General features: G+C 38.4%; 1 protein-coding gene and 1 pseudogene across 2 annotated transcripts; both read right to left on the bottom strand.

The window, feature by feature from the left end:
* Positions 1-971: 971 nt before the first annotated feature.
* On the bottom strand, positions 972-1,565 carry LOC311169667 (translationally-controlled tumor protein-like; annotated as a pseudogene). The gene has a single exon. The product of its transcript is annotated as a translationally-controlled tumor protein-like (transcript).
* Positions 1,566-6,611: 5,046 nt separating this feature from the next.
* CCDC54 (coiled-coil domain containing 54) lies at positions 6,612-7,595 on the bottom strand (the record flags this gene model as incomplete). The annotated part of the gene is made up of 1 exon (XM_084231478.1): positions 6,612-7,595. The coding sequence occupies one exon, from the start codon at positions 7,593-7,595 to the stop codon at positions 6,612-6,614; it is 984 nt and encodes a 327-aa protein (XP_084087604.1).
* Between the last annotated feature and the right edge of the window lie 2,270 nt (positions 7,596-9,865).

The following is a 9,865-nucleotide window of genomic DNA, read 5'->3' as shown; positions in this document are numbered from 1 at the left end:
GTTCAAGGTAAACAGATCAGTTTTCATCTCAGTCATGAAAAACTCAAAGTTTTATGAGGGAGACAGACATGTGAACTCAAATTGCCAATGTAGTGGAAATAAGTTCTATTCCCCCAATAGATAGATATATAAATAGAAGACAGAGAGATAGATAGATAAAGATAATATATATGTAGAAAAAAATTTTTTTTTTTTGCTTCCAACTGCTTTAGTGTCTTTTTATTCTTTAAGCAATATCTTCCAGAGTTAACTACTTCCATTTGTAGGTGATGAAATGTTTACGAAATCCACTTCAAATGTTGGCACTGTTATGAGCATAGTCTTTCCCTTTACTTCATCTCAGAATTAAGACTTTAGATTCTTGTTTTTTATATTCCAACCCAGTAGTCTGTAGAAGTTATCTGAAGACAGTCTTATTGCTTTCTAGTTGTGGTCTACAACTAGGCTCTAGCTTCTCCAGGAACACTTAGTACCAAATGGATTTAACTAGGTAGGAAACTAAGAGGCTTTCTCTCAAATGAGTTTAAATGCATTTTATTTTTAGACAACCTACAAGACATGTTTTTCTTAAAAACAATGCCTCCTCTCCAAATAAATCAAGGTCAAAATAAATGAAGAGCTCAAGATGACATCAGTCCCATTTGTCTGTCCTGGTGTTGTGTCAATGAAAAGCAGCAGCCAGTTATGACGACAGGTGATAGTTCCAAGTAATTGCCAAATTTGTTAGCATTTTTCCATTTCTAAACCATCCTTAAAGAAAATCATATATGGGGCCTCCCCGGTGGCGCAGCGGTTGAGCGCTGGGTTGCGAAGCTGCCCCCAGCCTCTGTGGCGCCGGTTCAATCCCTGGCTGCTCCCCGGCCACCATAGGAGGGTCCCACATGGTGCGCAGACCTCTCCTGCTGCCCGCTGCTCCCCACAGCAGTGTACTTCGGTCCCTGTTCTGCTCCCTGCTCTGGCTCTGGTAGATCCTCTCACCCTCCCGCGCTTCTGACTGTGCCCAGTGCATGTGTAAACAAAGCAAACAAACAAACAAATGGGTGAATGGAACATGCCTCTATTAAAAAAAAAAAAAAAAGAAAATCATATATGGTGTCACACCATCCTCACGGTAGTCCAGCAGAGCAACCATACCATCTGGATTCATGTTTTCACCAATAAAGAACTGGTAGTTTTTGAAATTAGCAAGGATGTGCTTGATTTGTTCTGCAGCTCCTGTCATAAAAGGTTTTACTCTTCTCTGGCCTCTGTTCTTCAAGTTTGCCTTTAATTGATTTCATATAATCATTGATGTACTTCTTGTAGGCTTCTTTTGTGAAGCTGGTTTCCTGCAAGTGATGGTTCATGACAATATCAACACCAGTGATTACTGTGCTTTTGGTACCTTCGCCCTCGGGGCCTTCAGCGGAAGCATTTCCACCAATGAGCGAGTCATCAATGTTACCCTCTGTCCTACTGACCATCTTCCCCTCCACCTCCAGGCACAGCCCGTCCACTATCTCCCGGATTTTGTAGATGTCGGAGAACATCTCATCATGGCTGATGAGGTCCCGGTAAATAATCATGATGGCGGCTCGACGGCGTCGCTAGCTTAGCAGGAGCCCGGAGCTCAGAGCGAGCGCGGTGCAGCTTTAGTGGAAAAATCAAGGAAGGTGTCTTAGAGAGAAAGTATTTGAGTTGAGATTCAGCTGATACTCAAATTATTGCTTATTATCCAGATAAAAGAAAAGCATTCAAGAGAGTCGGAGCAGCAAGTATATAAAGACACAAGATTAAAAAAAAAATCTGTAAGATACTGTGTCTAGATGGTGGTTTTTATGTGAAGTTTTATATGGGAAGACAAAGATGAGAAAGTAATGATCAATGACATTTATGTCATATTTACTGCATATAAAATATGCTTTTAAGAGTTTCATATAACAATCCCATTATTTCTGACCACAATCCCTGATTATTATTCTTATTTTAGGAAAACAGGACACTAAGGCTTTGAGAATTTAAACTTTGGCTTAATGTCAAAGCCACATAGAAAGGTGACAGAGCCAGTTTTCACATCAGGCCAGTCTGACAGCAGAAGCATTGTGCCTTAACCACAGTGGAACACTACAAAGGTGAAAAATGCAGGGTGGAAAGTGTTGTGTAAGTTCTGCTAAGAATTTGGATTTTATTATCCTTGATATGAGGAGCAATAAAAAGATTTTAGAGCTATTTAAAAAGTTACCCTTTCAGAAAAGGTTTATGGACATCTTGGATGTTGGGGTACCAAGCAGGAAAATTTTTAATTATTAAAGTGTATTATCAAGGCTTGAACCAAAAAAGTGAAGTGGGGAGATAAAGGGGTGGGTTTTGTGAATTGATGGAAAGATAAACAGGGAAAGATTTGATGACTACTTAGGAGATAAATAAGTGGGGGAGAAGATGAGTTTGGGGACATGGATAACTTGCATTACCAGTGAGGGACATAGAAAGAGAAATTGGTCTGAGGCAAAAGAAGAAGGAGCTATTAAAGTTCATTTTAAGGGCAACCAGTTTGAGTGTGCAGTAGAGATCCAAATGGAGAAGGTAAGTAGTTGCTTGGAAAGGAATTATCAGGATGTCCCAGCAGAGACTGGATGGGAGCAGTCTCTGATTTGGGAGTCATCAAAGATAAGCATCTGTATTTTACTTTTTTTAAAAATAGATTTATTTATTTATGCATACAAGAACCGGGGTACAGGCCAGATGTGTGGGAGGGTGAGAGGATTCACCAGAGACAGAACGGGAAACAGAACAGGTGGACTGACTGAAATACACTGCTGAGAGGAGCAGCGGGCGAGACAGGAGAGGTCTGTTGTGCCATGTGGGTAGCTCCCCAGCTGGCCAGGATCGAACCCACACTGCGGAGGTTGTGGACAACTCCACAGTGCTGCGCTCAACACCTTGCGCCACCAGGGAGGCCCAGCATCTGTATTTCAAGCATCTGTATTTTAACACTTCACTGTTTTGGTTCAAGCCTTTATAATACACTTTAATAATTAAAAATTTTCCTGCTTGGTACCCCAACATCCAAGATGTCCATAAACCTTTTCTGAAAGGGCAACTTTTTAAATAGCTCTAAAATCTTTTTATTGCTCCTCATATCAAGGATAGTAAAATCCAAATGCCTTAGCAGAACTTACACGACACTTTCCACCCTGCATTTTTTACCTTTGTAGTGTTCCACTGTGGTAAGGCACAATTCTTCTGCTGTATTTACTTAGTGGCAGAGGAACCATCTAAGAAACCAAGGGGTATCTGCCAGAAGAGAGAACATGGAAGACATGATCACATGAACCAGGGAAGAATGGGAGAGGAGAGGGGAACAGGGAAGGTGGGTCTCCCATTAAAAGAGGAAAATATGAAATTGGCAAGAGAGGTGGGGGAACAAACAAACACATATTTTTAAGCTGAATTGAATTAACTGGGAGGTGGTGACTAAGATGGACGAGAGAGCTTGTGAGTCACTGGAGGACAGATGTGGACAGGAGGGACCTCAAAGCTGAATTGGGTGAGAGCAGGTGCATTTGAAAGAATGGACTGGGGGAAAATTACTTGCTCACAGGTAGTACAAGTTGAGTCACAATTTTAACAAGTAATGCGTCATCTTGTCTAAAGCTGATAAATAACTGACTCAAAAGCAAAATTACCAGGACAGTCATCTTTATAGAAAAGTTTGAGACCCTGAGAACATTATGTGTCCTTCTCATTTTAACTTCCTCTAACATTCTTGTGGCAGTCACAACAGGTTAAAATGAACATGGTGGGGAATCCCTTAAGAGAAAAATGAGATCTAGAAAAGGGTTGAAATAATACCCTGTCAGTACTTACACATTACGTTTATAAAATGCTTGGTGACTTCCATCTCCCACGTTCCTCTCCAGCTACACTCCAGTGCCTGTTTGTCCTTCTACCTGGTACACTGCCCCCCCTGACTCCTCCTCTCCTGGCCTCACTGTCTTACTGTTAGGTTCATCAACTCTTTCTTTCTTTTTTTTTTTGAGTATCGAAGGACATTGATTGTCTTCACATTAATATTTACATTTAATGCAACCTCAATGAAAATTTCTTTTTTTTTTGAATTTCAAAAGTAATTTTATGGGCCTCCCCTGGTGGCACAGGGGTTGAGTGCTGGGCTGTGAAGCTGCCCGCAGCCTTGGCAGGGCTGGTTCGATCCCCAGCCGTTGGTGAGTGTCCCACATGACGCGGAAGTTCTCTCCTGCCACTCCCGCTGCTCCCCTCAGCAGTGTATTTCTTTGTCAGTCTGCCTGTTCTGTTCTCCACTCTGGCTCTGGTGAATTCTCTCACCCTCCCGCGCTTCTGACTGTACCCAGTGCTTGTATAAATAAATAAATCTTAAAAAAAAAGTAATTTTATTTTGTTTATTAAAAAAATTATTTTTATATTCCCCATACAATTGCACCCCCCTTATCATGTCCCCAATCTCTCCTTTCCCCGCCCCCCCCCCTCCACAGTGTGTCTCTGGTTTATAGTTGTTTATTGATTTTGATTTTTTGATTTTTTTCTTTCTTATAGTTATTCTTTTTCCTGGTCCCTTATTTAGGTTTTCTAGATTCCTGCTATGAGCATCAACTCTTTCTTTTCTAATATCAAGAGGACTTTTTCTATTACTCTTTGCTTGCCAACATGTTTGTCATGCATTAGAGTTTGCACACACTTTATCGCATTTGATGTCATGTGTCTATAGCATAGGGAATGTCTTCTACTTTTACTTTTATCTTCCACAATGATCTGGTGCTATTAGCAAACACTGAAGAAACATTTTCTAAGTTAATATGGTTCCCTTTTTTATGGCTGACAAAACAAAAGCTAGTTGAGAAGAAAGTAAGTGTGAAATTTAAACTGTTCAGAATTGACGACTTTATGCTCTTTCCCTAACTCTTTGCTTCTCTAGAAGCATTAAACAAGAGTAAGAAGGCATGTAAAAGGAGAATAATGAAAGCAAGCATTCATATAGAACTCAGATGACCCAAGCAAATACCAGCTGAGTCACTTTTTACTCTCCCAGATGCCATTTGTGATGTCATTTGCCTTTGTGAGGGCAGCAGCCCATGTGTCAAACTAGAACTCTAGCTGTTCTCTGTGGATATCTGTGATGATAAATAAAGGCAGAGAGATTGCTTATCAGAACAATAATTTATCCCATTTAAAGCAAGCCCACATAATATTTAGTGCTGTTTTAAGTAGGCATATGATGGTACCATCCATGCTGTGCATCTATATACTTGTTAAAAAGGATCAAGTGAAGTGATCAAATGCATTTGTAAATGAAAAAAAATTATACTGCATGGCTGGCCATGGTTTGAAACTGGGCTGTTCTTATCAAAATGCTAGAGTCCTCCTTTCAAATCATTAACTCAGAATAACTTAAATAACTTAAAACTCAGAATAATTTGCCAAGAGCATTTGTAAATTATTTGTTAAACAGCATATGACTATTGACATATTTCATTTACTGAGTTAAGTGGTGAAGGAAATATTCTTTTTGTAATTATTTTGCATCATGTTTAGAAAAATTGCATTACAATGGCAACCTTCTATTATGAGGTCTACTCTGGATATGTGGTACGTGGCTCATATAGAAAACCAGACCTTACCATATAGGAATTGATGGTATTAATAAGTTGAGGTGTAACTTGGTTCATACATCTCTCCCTAAATTTTCCTTTTCCCCTATCAAAACTACAAAAAGGACATGTCATTTATCTCTTTCATGAAGATGTAAAAATTATACCACCTTCAGTTTTTCCCCTTTCACAATTGCTTAATAAAGGTAAAACTGGGGCCTCCCTGGTGGTGCAGCAGTTGAGCGCTGGGTTGCAAAGCTGCCCGCGGCCTCTCTGGCGCTGGTTCGATCCCTGGCTGCTCCCCGGCCACTGGCAGAGGGTCCCACATGGTGCGCAGACCTCTCCTGCCGCCCGCTGCTCCCCTCAGCAGTGTACTTCGGTCCTTCTGCCTGCTCTGCTCCCCGCTCTGGCTCTGGTGAATTCTCTCACCCTCCCGCGCTTCTGACTGTACCCAGTGCATGTATAAACAAAAAAAACCAACCAAACAAACAAATAAATAAATAAAACATGCCTCTATTAAAAAAAAAAGGTAAAACTGAATTTGAAAGAAGAATCCTATTTTTGCAGTGAATGTTCTGGTAATTACTAGTCCTTTCAATACCGGGTTAGTTTTCACTCAATGCTGTTTAAAGGCAGCTGCAGTCTGTCTCTGGCATCACAATCTTATCTACAAAGGCATGCAGAGAACACTGATGGGGGACCTACCAAATGCATTTCATATTTCCTTGACCCCCCCCCCCAACTCTTTGCTTCCAGTTAATTATGAAATAGGCACTAGATGAATCCTCCTGAATTACCTTTGAGAAGACAAGAACATTGATAGAAAATACACCACTATTATCCAATGGAAAGATATACCTTCACTTACTGCAGACACATGGCAACTTAGCAGAGAGTGAACTCACAGTGAGCAAACTATGAAAGAATTCACAACAACTACAAAAATGTGTAACTGCTTGGAGCAACCAGGTTAATTTTATTTTGTGCCAAGCAAAGCAGAAAATAAGTTTATAGTCGAGTTACTTGCTCTTTTGAGGAACCAAAAAGACAGTAAATGTAGTTGAAAACAGAGAGACAGATTGTGGTCAAGCCTGCAATAGGTCCAGTGAGTGGATAATATCTCTGGGTTATGAGTTGTGGTTCCTCAGGAGGAATGGCTGGCCTAGAAAGAAGCCACTGAAGGAATTCCTCTAGTTTTGTAGGACTAAGAAAAAATCCCCACTTTTCTCCATGGACAAAAGTTAGCTTGATCCATGTACTAAAGTCTGGGTAAATATGAATATGTGGACTTGCCTTTTTTAAGCGTCTTGATGCATTTTGTTGGTTACTTTTCTTCAAATTTTTAACTTTGGGAGAATTTTTTTCCCCAGATTGACCAGTAGGCTGGAGATAACTGGGTATTGTCTTTGGTTCTTTTGAAGGGATTTCAGAGGCTGTAGAGGTAGATGTTTTCTTCGAAGTTTCTGGTTGGATGAGTTGGTGAAGAAGTTCTATGATCTCTTTACCCTTTTCTCTTTCCAGAATCTCCAAGCAATGTATGCTAGAGCAAAAACTCTGGTTTTCCAATTCTATCACCTTCTTCTTTAAAACATCAATATTTTCTTTCATAGAGAAGAAACTTTTAGTTATTGTGTGTTGTTTGTTGTCATTTGCATTCATTCTAGTTTCCAATCCCTTGGTCTGCTTCTGATAAAAATCAACATTTTTCTGGATTTTTGATACTTCATTGACAATATTGGTCATTTTACTGAGGAGTTCAATTTGGGCAGTTTTGATATTTTGGAACATGACCGTCAGGTTCATTTCTTCATCAGTACTAATGTCTTCTTGGTCACAATCATAGGAAGTCTTAGATGGATGTCGAGTTGACTCTGAGTATTGGTTCTTACATTTACGGTAAACATTTTTAACAGATTTTCTGATTTTGGAGAGATTTGAAGACCACATCTGCCCAGCAGCAGCTTTTACCCTTTTGGTTTGAAGTTTGTACATTTTTCATAATGAAACAAGAGGTAAAGTGTTGGGAAACCTGACCAGAATCAAAGGAAGAAGCAGTATCAGCATGAAATGGTCTTTCTCTTACTATTTGTTGGATGTCTTTCCTGGTAACATCATCAAATGCGCTATGGAGAACATCAAAGGCAATAGTAGTCACTCTTAGGTGGTTAACTTCTTAAAAGGCAGTCCAACTACAGAACTCTGAAGTAATGGTCAACTGCATGGAATTTTTCATATGTGATCATTGATCTGATGCTTATGTCACAATGGCCACCAGCTTCAAATATAGTTAAACTTAAAGACAGCAATTCTCAATTTTTTTCCACAGCACTCTTTTTTCACTCATAAAAAATATTGAGGACCATAGTATTTTTGTTTATGTGAATTATATTAATCAATATACCATATGAGAAAATAAAACTAAGCAAGTCTTACAATATTAATTTATTAAAATAAAAAACCTATTATATGTTAAGATAAATAACTTTTTAAAAAGATTTATTTATGCATAAATAAATATGCATAAATATTTATTTATGCATACAAGAATTGGGGCACAGGCCAGAGATGCGGGGGGTGAGAGGATCCACCAGAGACAGAGTGGAGAACAGGCAGATTGACTGAAATACACTGCTGAGGGGAGCAGCGGGCAAGATAGGAGAGGTCTGCTGTGCCATGCGGGTCATCTCCCTAGCTAGGGATCGAACTTGTGCTGCAGAGGTTGCTGATTGCTTCAAAGAGCGGTGCTTAACCCCTTGCGCCACCAGGGAGGCCCTAGATAAATAACTTTTTAATGAATAATAATTAAAATTTTTAAAAGAAAAAATGAGAAGTGTGGCATTATTTGCGTATTTGCACATTTTTAAATACTCGGACTAGTGGAGAAAACATGGATTCTCATGTCTGATTTAGCATTGTATTTGTTTTCATATTTTGTTTTGGTTGAAGAGTATAATGAAGAGATGACCTCAGGGAGGTGTGTAAACAAAAAGAAGAAAATATTTTAATAATCTTTTTAGATAACTGAGGGTTTTATTTTCTGTTACTCTGCCAAAATCTGACAAATGACATTTAAATGAAAGTTACTTGCAATCTAAAATTTGTAATCTTAGACCAAATCCATAAACTTATATATTTTTTCTTTATAATTCATTGATCTATCTTCCATTTTGAATGGATGTGAAAAATCATGATTTGGCCATTTGAAAAATAATGACCCATTGAATTATTCATATCTTCCAAGTGTTAGTTCATTTTTTTAATATCAAAATATCATATTCATTTATATCACCACCAGTCTCACCAGGAAAGTCTTTGAGTATTGGGAAAAAGCCAAGGTCAGAGTGACATATAAAAATATTCCAAAATTCTAATTTTATCTTGAATTCTAATTTTATCCTTAAAGTGACAGGCTGCCTACAGCCATTTTATTTTTCAAAAATCTTGCCAAATGCTCAAATATGACTACAATAGTTTGCTGCCAATTTCTATTTCACGTAAAAATGATATTACATGAAAACAAGTGGCTAGTTCAGTTTGTAACTCAAATAAATACTTTTCCTGAAAATAACCTGTTTTCTTCGGTAAGTAGCAGAAGTGCTTTTTATATACTTCCCAGTATATCACATACATTTAAAAGGCATACAGGGTTGAGACTTGATAAAATTAAAAATATTTGCTGCCTCATCAAAGTTATTCTAGAGTGAAACTATTCTTTTATTGTATTATCTTCTTTTCTCTGATTGAGTGCAGGTGCAAATACCACCACTGTTGGCACAGTTTAGTGTCACTGTCCGGGTTTGTGCTAAGGCACCAAAAATTTTACTCACTATCGCTTTTTCAATGCAATTGCAAAATGTAAATATCAGCACAATGCAAAAGGCAATACTGCTGTAGTATTAATTTGAAATATTTTTGGCCTCATGGTCCATTGTACACATTATCAGAAGAACTGCCTTAGAGTATTAAAGTAACATCATTCTTCATGTATCTTCTTGTAGGATCTCCTAAATCATGGTACTTATAATCCAATCTCCTTGAACTAGTAGATATTTGATCCATTTTATACATTGTGGCAAAAACTTAATTTTATTCTTTGGTCCCATAAGATTGACTGTTTTGGAATTATTACAATAACAGCAGCTGTTTCTCAAGTTATAGTTACTCTATCAAAGAGGGTATTCCTTCTTGGATCAGCGCCCATTTCAGCCATTCTTTCTTCTATTTATGACTTATTACAGGGCCAGTTTTGGTCTAGGTTTATG

Source organism: Talpa europaea, assembly GCF_964194135.1.
Source record: "Talpa europaea genome assembly, chromosome: 4".
In the NCBI taxonomy this organism is placed as follows: domain Eukaryota; kingdom Metazoa; phylum Chordata; class Mammalia; order Eulipotyphla; family Talpidae; genus Talpa; species Talpa europaea.
Note: the sequence above shows the minus strand (reverse complement) of the source record. Positions and strands in the feature narration are given on the sequence as shown.